The sequence below is a fragment of the Amphiura filiformis genome, chromosome 19 (genome assembly GCF_039555335.1).
Source record: "Amphiura filiformis chromosome 19, Afil_fr2py, whole genome shotgun sequence".
Taxonomy (NCBI): Eukaryota; Metazoa; Echinodermata; class Ophiuroidea; order Amphilepidida; family Amphiuridae; genus Amphiura; species Amphiura filiformis.
In genome coordinates this window covers 23,046,692-23,060,163 of record NC_092646.1, presented here as the reverse complement: position 1 = coordinate 23,060,163, position 13,472 = coordinate 23,046,692, and the positions used below count along the sequence as shown (strand labels likewise).

The window sequence follows — 13,472 nt, the reverse complement described above, 5'->3', positions numbered from 1 at the left end:
GGGCCAAAAAATGTTGCAACATTTTGCACGCACTAGCCTTTTATAAAGCAATTTTCATGTTCATTTTGGGTTAAAATAGTCTTAAATTGAATTTTTTTGTGCGCTTCGTGTACATATTAATTGTAAAATCTAAACAGTATAATTATGCTTGTCTTCATCTAAATTCAATTTAATGTTTCCGCCGCCACTGTCGATAGTATTCGTAAACCAAAACTTCACCACTTGACATGCTTGAGTGCACAATCTGCAAATACCTTCCTCACAGTGACTTTGGAGGCCTCCAAATTTTAGCCTGGCCCAGGGCCCCCAAAAAGGTAAATCCTGCTCTGGGTAGGTATGACAGAACATGATGCACAATTAGGTATTTTTATATTTGAAAATAAATTGAATCGTACTGTTCTAAAGGACTCAAAGGGTTTACATCTTTGTAAAAAGAGTTTGTGAAATTAAAATGGTTGCTCTAACCTGCTTGTTAGCACTATAGAGTTCTAAGTTATAGTGCAAACTCAGAAATATCAAAACTAATGAACACAAGATTTGAACCAGGAAAACAACTTGATCATGTTGCGATAGTACTCGTAGCTTCTATGGTTAATTGCATACTGCTTTAGTTTTATCTTTGTCTTACCCACATCAAGTTGGTAAAGTACACATGGCTCAAATTGTAAAAACTTAATATTTTGTTCCATCTGTAACTTTGAATATTATATATTTATTATTTGAAACTCACATTGAAGATTGCTATCTCATAGGCAATCCTTTTGGTTTCTGATAAAAATATAAATTGACCATTTAATTGTATTTTTTTTCTTTTTTTTTTTTTTTTTTTTCTCTCCTTTTTTTTTGTCTCTTTTTTGCTTTTGATCCGGGGAGGTACTCAGTACAAATGACCATACGGGGACGTGCATAAACATGGGTAGCATTTTCAGCCTTCTGGTATATCAATGGCCCTTTTTCAATTCAAAGCCTATTTTGGTATATGAATGGGTCCTTTTTTCAAAATTTTCTCAATTTTTTTCGGAAAACAGCCCAATTTTTCCTTAATCTAGCCAAAATGGGTCAACATTTCTTGAAAAATTGGTATATTCATGGGTCTACTTCCAAAATCTCAGTGGCACGTCCCTACCAAAACCAAACTTGAGTACCCCCCCCCCCCCTGGGCTTTTGATAACATAATTACTTTTGTCACTTCACTTGAATTTTTGAAACACTGATCAAAATCTATTTGTTTCTTCCAGGTGGTGTTGTTATACATGTGTAGGAAGATGAAAAATGTGATGAGCTACGAGACTACGAGTCTACATAATGTGTCACAATCTACCAACCAAATGTTTACTTTGCTTTCAGAAGTCTTCCCATGGTTCTACACTTTGGTTCACCTCAAGTTCGGTAGTGATAATGCCTTTTTGTGGTTGCGTTGCAAATGTGTCGACAAACCGCCCATGTTTTTGTTTGATGGTGCACAATTAACGAACCACTGTATAATGTGAGAAGTACTTTAATTTAAATACATGTCATTGTAGTTTTATGGGAACCTTCAAACTGGCATTCACAACTGTAATTCTGAAACATTGCAATATAAAAACAAAATTGGGACTGCTGGGTTGAAAGTCTGCAAACATGTTTCCCATAAACATGACTGTAAGGGACCATTCACAAACACTTGTTAGGGGGGCCTAATGCAAAAAGGGGCCCCTTAAAATTTCTGACCCTCCTAAGGGGGACCCTGAAAAAAATGACCAAATTGAGGTTATATGCTTTTCCATGGGATTGACCCATAATTTTCATGTCAAAAAGAGGGGGCCCTGAAATTTTTGAGGTCTGAAAAGGGTGGGGGGGCGAAAAAAATTTGCGGTGAAATTTTTTTGCATCAGGCCCCCCTAACAAGTGTTTGTGAACAGTCTCTAATCAGACAGAGTGGTAACCACCCTACCAGGTAATAGGCAAACCCAGAGAAGATAACTGACCCTTCCCAGAATCCTTTGCTACATGATGCATCACTTTATTACTGTAAATGCCCGAATGACACTTCTATTAATTTGTACAGGTTCCCTTTGTTTTCATGTTGAGAATAGACTGGATAAACTTGGGTTGATAGTCAAGAAATGAATATATTTTGCAAGATCTGGATGTGCTGTACTGATTGAAGGTACTTTTTGTCACTATTGACCCATGATGCAGTAGATAGCAAATCAGTATTGGCAATTGTAATGGAAGAATTGCATTGTGGGAAGTGTAAGATTTATTCTCTGAGGCAAACCTATCCATGGTAGTTTTATCTTGTGTTTCTTTGTTATGTTAATATTTAAATATTTGTGTGTGCTCATTTGTTTTACTACATTTTTGTAAAGCACAATGATCTTTCGTAATGCAGGGACTGCCTTTTGAGGAGAGTGAGAGCAATCACTCTCTACGGTACTGCTCTCCTTAAATCTGATCTAGGAGAGTGATTTTTGGCTCTCCTTAGTTGACCATTCTCTCTTTACATTCAATTGTAAATGCTCTAAACAGCTCTCCTTGAAGGCTCCAGAAGAGCTATTTAATGCTCTCCTGCGAATTCCAAAAGACAGTCCCTGGTAATGGGGCTATAGAAGTCCCCTAAGATTTCCTACATGTACACCAGTACCTGTATGAAACATGTCATACATTATATTTAGATGTTAAAAAAATTGGAGAAAAAATGACCTGTTTGATGTGACAGACTAAATGAATACAAACTGTGAAAACATTTTATGTAAAAAATTGTATATATTTGTACAAATACTGCATATCTATCATGTTTTTGTTATATTTTTGAGATTGAATAATATCAGAATATAAAAAGTTGAACACCTCATCATTCATAGTGATAAAGCTTTCTATGCAAAATGGTTGTAAATGATAGCAAGTTCACACAATTGTGGTTAAACAATATGAAATCATTTCTTATACATCATTAGTTATATCAACATGGTTGATAAAGCTGCAAAGTGTCGCTGTCAGTGAAGTAAATCCCACAGAAAAGTTCAGTCATGCGTTATATCTGTTCAAATAATATCACATGCAAATCATGTGGGTTCCATAATATTAGGGAATGGAAAAAACAACCTGTTGTATGGAAATGACCGAACCAGATTTTTGCAAAGTTGTGGGGATTTTTCTTGCACGTATGCAAGTAAAAACAGCAGTTTTATGGCCTAAGTGGATATTTTGACTGAAATATTTTGAATTAAAAATTTTTAAAAAAACTTTCTGCGATTTTTTTATGGTCATTTTTAGCCTCTTCCAGATAAAACTGAAATTGTGACTGACCAAACTTACTTAAAAGGAAGTGTCCGGCAATCACAACATTATGTCTTATATGTTAGAAAAATATTTATGAAGCACGAATCACATGGTTTTATTTAAAACAAACTCATATTAACCATAAAAACAGCGATCTCTCAACACGCGATATTCAAAATTCTGCTCTAGACAATTTTGGCGCGGGAATTTTGAATATCACGTGTTGAGACTGAGATGGCTGTTTTTATTCGTTTTTTATGGTTAATATGACTTTGTTTTAAATAAAATCATGTGATTCGTGCTTGATAATTATTTTTCTAACATAAAAGACATAATGTTGTGATTGCCCGACAATCCTTTAACTTGGAAAGTCCCAAGTCCGCCTGTAGAACAAGGCATTGTTGTTGTTTTTTTCACCTTCACAGCAAAAAATATTTTGTGCAACCCGGTTGTTCAGGGACACTACTTAAAGTTAAACAACTTGTTTTAAAAAAAACATACATTTCAAACAACTTGTGAAATATAGGTTTTTTTAAACAAGTTGTTTAAGTAGCGAAGCTGAACAACTAGGTTGCTTAAAATATTTTCTGCTGTGTTGAGCTGAAGCGGTCTAATATTAATATAATAAAATCTGTGGCTGTGTTACACAATGTATGTACTATGTACATAAGATAATGATTATTGATAATTATAATTAATGCCTATACAATGCAAATATGATTCATTAATGTAAATAGATGTATTCTTCCTATTTATTAACAGTAGTTTGGTATAAAATTGTGTAAAATTGCAAATTATTTTGGTATAAAATTGTGTAAAATTGCAAATAATTTTGGTATAAAACTGTGTAAAATTGCACATTTTTGCATGCTGCGCTCGAAATTAATCCAGTGTGTATCAACTTTCAAAATCATATAGTATGAAACCACAGTAGTAGTGGTATGAAACTGAAACCTTTTGCATGCAAAAATTGGGCCAAACTAATGATCGCTGGGCAGAATTTTTTCTTTGCCCTCCTGACAAAAGTTCAGGCAGACCAATATTTATTGAGACTACTTTGCACTTGACAACAAAGTCAAATTGGTGGTAGCAAGTTTTTCAAACTTTAAATGTTACTATTCATCAATGGTAAAGTAAATATTTGAAGTGATAGATCAACCAATATTTTACTTCCTGGATACAGAAAAAGACCTTTTGAACATTTTGTAACTTCCGATATATATTTGCACAAACTGAATGAAATCAATGAACTGTTTTGAACTATATTCGTGAACCAATTACAAGTGGCCAGTATTACGAAACTTGAGAAAAATTCATCATCATAAAACATGTCATGACATGTTTATTTATTTGATTGAAGTATTAGACATTAACATAGTAAACAGTATCAATCAAAACAGATAAAAAATAAAACTTGTTATTAAAGATAATTTTTTAATTGTACTCTTATTGTAACAAATTAGATCGCTATTCTTTTCAAAATTATTGACATTAATATGTCAGTGTTATATAAGAATAATATATGTGACCATCCACCACAACTGAGCCCGGATGTCTCCAGTGCCACTATTGAGATATGCTCCATTGAACTTAACAATAAACAATAGGAAACAAAGGATTTATTGACTGTTTTATTGATTTTTCACTACTTAAATGTCAAGTACTATAGACATGATATACATCATTTTAAAGCTAATTTCAAGCAGAATATTTTGGTTGAATATCTCAAAAATGATGATTGGCGACTTCAGGGCTCAGTTGTGCTGGATGGTCACATATGTTATGTTGCTCATCAGTCATTGAATCAATAAATGATAAGTAAGGAAAGCATAGTTTTCTTCTCTCTCTTTATTGGTTTTCGCCTTTTTAATGTTAACTAATTACCTTTAGCAACAGTGATAAGCAAGTCCTTGAATAAGTTCATCAGGACTGTTGGGTATCATTGGTAAATTTAGTTTTACAAGTCCAATAATTTACGTTTTTGGACGTTTCATCTTCATCAGTAATGCGATGAACCAGCAACACTCCTAGTCCTACTCTCATCTCCAGAGTGCACAGTTCTTTGTAGTTGTTGGCAAAGGGACATACTCTCTAATTCATATATTACGACCAGCTACTGCAAAGAACTGTACACTCTGGAGATGAGAGTAGGAGTGTTGCTGGTTCATCACATTACTGATGAAGTCTTCGGATCGGGAGATGAATCATCTAAAAACGTGAGCAAATTATTGGACTTGTAAAACAAAATTTACCAATAGAGTGATAGGCAAGGGTGGAACTTACACCTGGGATACTGAACTATATGATAATATAGTGATATACACATATTGACTGCTATGCTATCGAGGGGCATGGTTAAAATTATAGGCCCAAGGTGATCACCGTGGGCCTATAATTTTAACCATGTCCCGCATATAAAGCAGTCAATATTTGTTTTATGTACCGAATGGATGTTGCGATTGCGCAATGTGATCGGGATGCATATGACCGGTCAATGGTCAATAGTTCATTTCCATGACCGGTCAATAGTTCATTTTGATGAAATTCTCTCAAATACAGGGCATAGGTAAAACAATGCCCCCACTTTTAACCAATCGGATGACAGGATTCTAGATGACAGGTATCCCAGCAAACACCAAAACGTTTTAAAAACGTTTTTAATAAGTTATATTTTGGTTTACATAAGAACGTTTTAAAATGTCTGGTTATATAAAGGTCATGAAAACGTTTTAAAACGTTTTGTATGAAAACACACTACAACAATATTTTTAAAATGTTTTCAAAAATGTTATTGTAAACTATTTTTGGAAACATTTTTTGCAAAATATTTTGTCAACACTTACATAACATGTTAAAATATTTGCACTCAGCAAACACAGAAATGTTCTTCAAATGTTTTTTTCAAAACGTTTTAATAACATTTAAATGTCGGGTTATATAAAGGTCATGAAAACGTTTTTAAAACGTTATTGCAAATATTTTGGGCAAACATTTTTCGCAAAATATTTTTTCAACCCCAAAATAACATTCTGTTTAGAATGTTTAGTATCAAGTTTTCAAAAATGTTTTTGGAATGTTATTAAAACGTTTTATACCCTTTATATAACCCAACATTTAAACGTTTTCTCTAAAACCTTTTTTGTTTGCTGAGCAGTAGATTATCAAAAAATGATTTTTAATGTTAGGAAAACGTTTTATACCCTTAATATACCCTTTATATAACCCGACATTTAAACGTTTTCTGACAACTTTTTATAACCTTTTGCGAATGATGTCGAAAATGTTTTGTGTTTGCTGGGATATAATAGATTTGAAATTTTGGTCCTCCCCCTTGAAATTTGCCTTCACACCCTAGAAAAATTCAGTCTACGCCACTGTTTGGCAAGTGCGTAAGACAAAAGTTTTGATGTGCTGATTAATTGGGGATCATCACCAAAAGATCAAAGATGTCCTATGAATGAAAGTAGTTTCATGAGAGATGTCATGGGTTATATTTTTCCAATGCTCTTAAAAACATCAGTGCAGTTATTTTGACCCAATTTCAGTTTCGTTACAAATGAAGAGGGGGGGGGGTTAGCTATCAGATTAAACTACACAAGCTTTCAGAGAAGAATACTTGTAACAGGGTTCTTATCTGTGGTATGTGTAAAAAGGGACGTGGGTCCCAATTGGCTAACTCAATTGCCTTGCAATTATAACGACTAATAATCTGATTGACCGATTATCAAAGCCGTATTTAGAGATCATAAAAGGGGGTAGTCCTGACTGAGTCGCTCATTATGATTTAACACCACCAAATAGAATTATATCGTTGTGCGCCCTTAATTTCACTTCTTAGAAAAACCCATGGATTCTCAATTTAAGCATTAAAATGAGCAGAAATTTGCATAATTTTAGCCAAATTTGGATTGGTCATGATTAGTAATATTATTTCCTGCAAGTGTACCACAGATGGGCGAGATCAAATAACTTTCAATGATTTTAAGCAGCCTTTTCTTTACAGAAACACTGGCATGGTTTTGCCTGTAAAATAGGCAATTCCCAGACATCGTAGACTTCGAGGGCCAGTCGTAAAAAATAATGACGGTCAACCTATATTTTTTCCTGGCTGATTTCAACCATCATAGCTGTCGCTTAAAACTGAGTCGCTCCTGTGAAGAAAAAATGACGTTTCCTTAAGGCAAATTTAGCACATATCTCTATGGGACTGATTTGGTGGTGTGAGATCTTATCAGGGCGTACGCATTGCACACAGCAAGAGAGGCAGCCGGTCCTTCTCTGGAAGCTAGTGTAGTTACGTTTATGCATGTAGGGCTTCATTAGTTTGTCCCTTACATGTACCTGTTATATAACGACCAATAGATAAAGCATTTAGGCTGCAGCTGTATAGACCACTTGACACCATTGTTTATCACCAAAGGCGAGTGACTGGTCTATCGATATGCTTGAACGAACCGCTCACTGTTCAATGGCTTTTTTGTACTATATGAAAAGTGGTGGGTGAAATGCATGTGTCCAGAGCAAACTACGATGCATATGCACAGTGCACACTGCAGGGGCAAAAAGAATTGGAAATTGCCATAATCATGATAATTAATTTGTGCACATGCTGTCGGGCAATGGTGTCACATGTCAAGTGGTCTATAGGCCTAGTCTATAATATTTACCTCCAGTCTCCGGCACTAGCTTTGAAGTTCATCATGTTCTGCTTTAGCTTAGCGTTAACTTGGTGCGTGTACATACTTTTATGCGCGCAATCAACATGCCGCATATGTACACGCAAGAAACCATGCTAAGCCAACACAGCACACGCTGAACTTTAAAGCTAGTGCCAGTGACTGGATGTAGATATAAGACTATAGAACAGCAACAGCATATAAGATTACAAGCCCTCGCTTACAGGGTAAGCAAAGAGTACAAGGGAAGAAAAAGTCTGAGAAAGAGTACAAGAAGAATGCAAGATTCAAATCTTTTTCATAGGAATTTACATGATCTTTAATGCACTTCTTGCAAAATTAGCTATACATGTTTAACACCAACATTGACATAATTGCATAAGGGTACCACTCTCAAATTAGGATTAGTGCTGGTTTCAAGTCAACTTGGGAGTGGCACCGCTCTGATGCTTGCAAAAAAGTATGCTTGATGAAACGTCACAGGGGTAAATGTCTCATTTAAAGGAGTATTTCGTGATCCTAGCATCATCTATTTATGTCATTTTTCATTAGATATCCACGAAAAAACCTATTCCCAAAATTTCAGTTGATTCCGATTTTATGTCATGAAGTTATGCATGATGATTATGTGTATTACACTGCTCCATAGACAATGCGTTGTAATTTCGTTCTGGTGCACCAGAACTAAATTCAAATTTCACGATATTTTTGCTGAACGAATGAATCTGCAAGAAATATTTTGTACATAAACATTATGTAGCCAGAGGTTTCCAGTGATGTAAAAATCTCAACTTTTTTTGAGAAAAGTGGGGGGATGAGGCTGTGGATCACGAAATGCCCTTTTAAGACAAACTATCACAATATGTTAATTAGGGTCAGGAGTTACTAATCCTAACCCCTAATAACCGTAACCCCTAACCCTAAATAACATATTGTGATAGTTTGTCTTAAATGAGACATCTACCTATATAGCTATCAGAAATTATATTTCATTTACTTGAACATGGACATGCATATTTATGAGAATTTAGTTTTTTTTATCACATTCTTACACGTCTGAGTACAAAATTATTATATATTTTATTTACATGTTCAAAGCAATGTACCTTCCACGGTTAATTTAACAGTGGGCATACAAATTTTTGGCAAATCATTTTGGGGCTTCTTTTTAGTATTGCACCAAATTAGTTTATACAAAAGCAACAAACAAAATTCCCTGGTCACTATGGATGACATTATGGTTTGAATATTGGCTTCGCAAAATATTAACATGTGCAAATAATTTTTGGCACAAAATACTGACAATTCACCCCCGGGGGGCAGTGGCGTTATTCAGGCTTGAAAATGGGGGGGGGGGGGATTTGGCCTGAATTTCCAAAAGGTGACTGAACAGAACAAAAAGGGACTTTTGCTGAAAAGTGGGAAGGGGCATGTCCCCGTCCCCAACTGGATTGACACCCCTGGCTGGGGCTACACATAATTATTACACAGCCTCTTGATTGTCACTCATGCATGAATACAAATAGGCCTATTTACAACAACATAAAATTAACATTGAATATTCAATAATATTAACAGATTTTTCTTTTTTTAGAATGTTTACATTTTAAATTTTGATTTTAAAACAGTTATTTCACACCCCTGGGGTCACTTTCATTATGTCCATATATGCATCCACATCCGAGAAAACATCAAAGAAAGGGAAGGATTTTTACCATGGGGCATCGTTTCCCTTTTTGTGATCAACCTTCAACATTTTTGCAATGTACCTTTCCTATTTAGGTTTTTGATACCATTAACAGGTATGATTTACAGAATCTTAAGCCAAATTTTCTGCAACAGAATATGCCATTTAAGCATTAGGGTGCAACATTAAGATGCTTGGAAGAACATTTTGCTCCTCTGTATAGACCGTATCGAATAAACTTAAGCGGAACGGTATAACAATTGAAATGGCAGCCACATTGGTTCTAAGTTTTAAGTGACAGAGGGATAGGTGTCTAGTTTGATTCCAAAACCATTCATACCTATCACATGTTTTATTGTATTATCGTGCGAATTGCCCTGTGGTACCTTATGGTGGACAGAATTTTATTTAAATGAGGACAAGTGAGTGACGTAGTATTCGATAGGGTCTATAGGAGTGACAGCCCAGGGTTTGTGTTTGGTTTAAAATATGATTATGAAGTGATGTTAAACTAGATCCTTATTCAAATCTTATTAGGTTACAATGCATAATGGAAAGTTCAATATGCAGTTTTAACTAAAAATCCTGCCTCTCACTAACCCAATGATGTGGACAATCAAACAATTTTTCATTGGCTTAAACCTAATGCAACATTTTGTTGAGCTATAGATAATTTTTTTGCAAAAATACATATATACATTTTTTGGTTCCATCTGTTTTGGTTTGGTATATTAGTTGAATACTGGTCACACAAGCCTCAGTGTTAAGTCTTGCTGCTGCTCCTTTTTGTTGCATACTTCTTTTGTGCCATGCCTCTTCGACCTCCTGTAAAACAGATCAAATGTATAAACAATGCATAACATAACAATGCATTTTGTATCTGTAGTTGATACTACCATGGAAGTAATAAAGCACGAAGTGCGATGGAATTGCAACTCCGATCATCGATGTGAGGTCAGCGATCGTCACGCTTGCAACATGTGGACGTAGATGGCAGCAGCATTTTTCTTTAATTAGCATATTCGTGACGTCATGTTAACGTAAGTCTCCACAGCACTACGCATATTTTTTTAGGTAGCTTTTAGCAGGGGCGGCGCCAGGGTATTTTGATAGGGGGCCAAAAAATTGTGGAAATTTTGTATGCAGCGCGACGCAGGGGGGATGTGCCCCCCTCAGAATTTAGAAAATTTTCAAAATGAAAGCACAAATGAAGCCATTTGATGCATCATTTTCACCCTTTTTAGGGTTATTTATTTATTTTCCAACTGCATTTTTTATGGATTTCATTCACGGGCCCGACTTTTAGCCCGCTGGTTTTAGGCATGGACCTACTTAATTAGTAAATCCAGCACCCTTTGGCAACAAAATAAGTTCATGGTACAAATGTGCACGAAGTGAAATATGGTGGAAATGTTAAATAAAAGTCAGCAAGCCTTGAAAAAAAATGTGGCACTTTTAGGCTAAAATGACCAAATATGAGGTTACTTTTTATGCTTTTTCAGATGTACGCCTCTGGTCGCAGCGCGGTGTATGTTAAGTCAGTTGCATGATATGCCAGTTTTTTTAAATATAAATTGGCACGATAAAATTGTATGAATGGGGGGTGTCTTGAGGTTGGAAATATTTCAAATTGAAAGCCGTAATCAGGAGCGTAGGCGGGAGGTAGTCGCCCCCTATGATCACTAAAAGCCGAAAAGGTCCACTTTGCGAGCGTAGCGAGTGAAAAAAACCCATTTTTTTATGCTTTTTCAGTCAGAAATGGACAAAATTTGCCCATTAGCGAGCGAAAGTAGTTGGGAGAAGGCAAGAGAGGCCATGTGACTTTTATAGGGGAAATTTCAGTGCCCAAAATATAAAAACCAACAACTTTAAAACCGCGTAGGTCAGCATTCCACAAGGGGCAAGATGTCCGAAGGGGGAGTTTCCTCCTTCTAACCATGGCCAGGGTGGGGAATGGCTCCTTTTCTTCTTCTCCTCCTCTCTTTCTCTCCCTCCCTTTCTCTCTCCTTCTTCTCTTTCTCTTTTCCTTCCTTTTACCTCTTTTTGAAAATCATAGGGGGCAATTGCCCCCTTGCTTCCCTAATAGGCGCCGCCACTGGCTTTTAGTACTGTCGTGGTGGCAGCAGCATTTTTCTTCACTTTTCTAAAATGGCGACGCCCAGGGTTTAATTGCAAATTCTTCAATTTATCAATATTTCATGAAAATTTACCAAACAAACGGATACAGTCATGACAGGTAATATTTAAAGTACATGTATAAATGGTCATAGTTATAAAAGAAAGAATATAAGAAACATAAACAAATGAATTGTAGCAATATTCAATATTAATGGCAGCGGCCGTGACTTATTAATGGCGCTGGTGGGTAATACACGGGGGAAGCCGACGGTGTCGCCACCTTTTTGCATTGCGCTGGTATATGAGTTGCAACGGCCTGATACTACGCAACACTCCCTATGGAGCCAGGCGTGTAGGAATTGGTGTGCGCATGAGTTGTTTAGTCTTGTCTTAGATGTTCCATCACTAGCAGTTTTGAAGCTGGCAGGGTCTTGGATTTGTATAATTGAGTATGGGAGATTGTTCCAGTTGATTACGGTTTTGGGGAAGATTGACTGTTTGTAGAACAATCTGGAAGAACTACAGTGATACAAATTATGTACCACCTTGTAGCCTGTGATGGCAATGGGGCAGTCAGTGGTGGATGTAGAAAATGTAAATGTAGGGGGTGTCTGAGGAGGATGTGCCCCCTGAGAAGTGAGAAACCTTTTAAAAAAATGAAACATGTATAGGCCTAATTGAAGCCATTTGGTGGACCATTTTGGTACTATTATTGTGTACAATTTTAGTTTGAAAAGGCCAAATTAAAGCCATTCATTGACATCATTTTCACTAAATATTATATAAACTAGGCAGTTGCCCGTCTTTCGTGGTTTGTACAAACATAATCCGACAACCACCCAAATCAAGACTTCTAAATTAGAAGTCTTGATTTGGGTGGTTGTCGGAAGATTTTAGTCAGTTTAAATTGTCTCGCTCCAGTGGTCGGTCGGGCTAATTGTACCTACCAAAGTTCATGAACCTGCAACAATATGTGGCAATTTGACCACTATTGACCCTTAAATAACCTTAACATTTTTGTCTCACTTCAATGATCGTTCCCGGCAAATTACATGAACCTGCAACAATCTACTGCAATTTGACCTTGACATTTTTTTTCTTGCTTTGATGGTGGTTCCCACCAAATTTCATAAACCTGCAACACTACTGCAATTTGACCCCAAAATGACCAGTGGCGTAGATTTCTTTTTCACATTGGGAGGATGGGGTTGGAAAAAATATCTTAAAGTATAGTGAATTCAGCACCTTTTTGCGAACGAAAAAGTTTATGGGAGAAATGCGCGCAAAGCGTGCGAAAAATTTTGCCATATTGAAGCTAAAATGATGAAATATAATGCAAAAGAGGAATATATTAGCACGAAGCGTGAAAAAATTGGCACTTTTAGGGCAAAAATGGCCAAATATGAGGTTAATTTGGTCAGAAACCCACATACAGGCATCAACATTGGGGGATGATTGTATGGACCATCCCCCTGGCAAAATATTGGGGGGATTTATCCATTGGGATCTACGCCTATGACTTTGACATTTTTTTTCTTGCTTTGGTGGTGGTTCCCACCAAATTTCATGAACCTGCGACATTCTATTGGGATTTAAGTTTAAGAGGTTAATTTTGTTCACTAAGATAAAGTAGAGACCCAGTTAGAACCTAATTTGGCATTCAGCATTTAAGAAGTTAAGTCAAGAGAATTAATGCGTAACGTGAATTTAACAAAGAGAGAAATTGA

The 13,472-nt window shown here is 36.1% G+C and overlaps 2 protein-coding genes across 2 annotated transcripts in view; one reads left to right on the top strand and one right to left on the bottom strand.

The window, feature by feature from the left end:
* Positions 1–3,331, top strand: part of LOC140141062 (uncharacterized) — a 40,821-nt gene extending 37,490 nt beyond the window's left edge. The window contains exon 9 of the mRNA XM_072162836.1: positions 1,239–3,331. Coding sequence (XP_072018937.1) covers positions 1,239–1,261 — 23 coding nt within the window. The 3' untranslated portion in view covers positions 1,262–3,331. The remainder of the gene's footprint in view (positions 1–1,238) is intronic.
* A 6,192-nt stretch (positions 3,332–9,523) lies between these two features.
* LOC140141060 (uncharacterized) overlaps positions 9,524–13,472 on the bottom strand; it is a 34,728-nt gene continuing 30,779 nt past the window's right edge. The window contains exon 10 of the mRNA XM_072162835.1: positions 9,524–10,452. Coding sequence (XP_072018936.1) covers positions 10,391–10,452 — 62 coding nt within the window. The 3' untranslated portion in view covers positions 9,524–10,390. The remainder of the gene's footprint in view (positions 10,453–13,472) is intronic.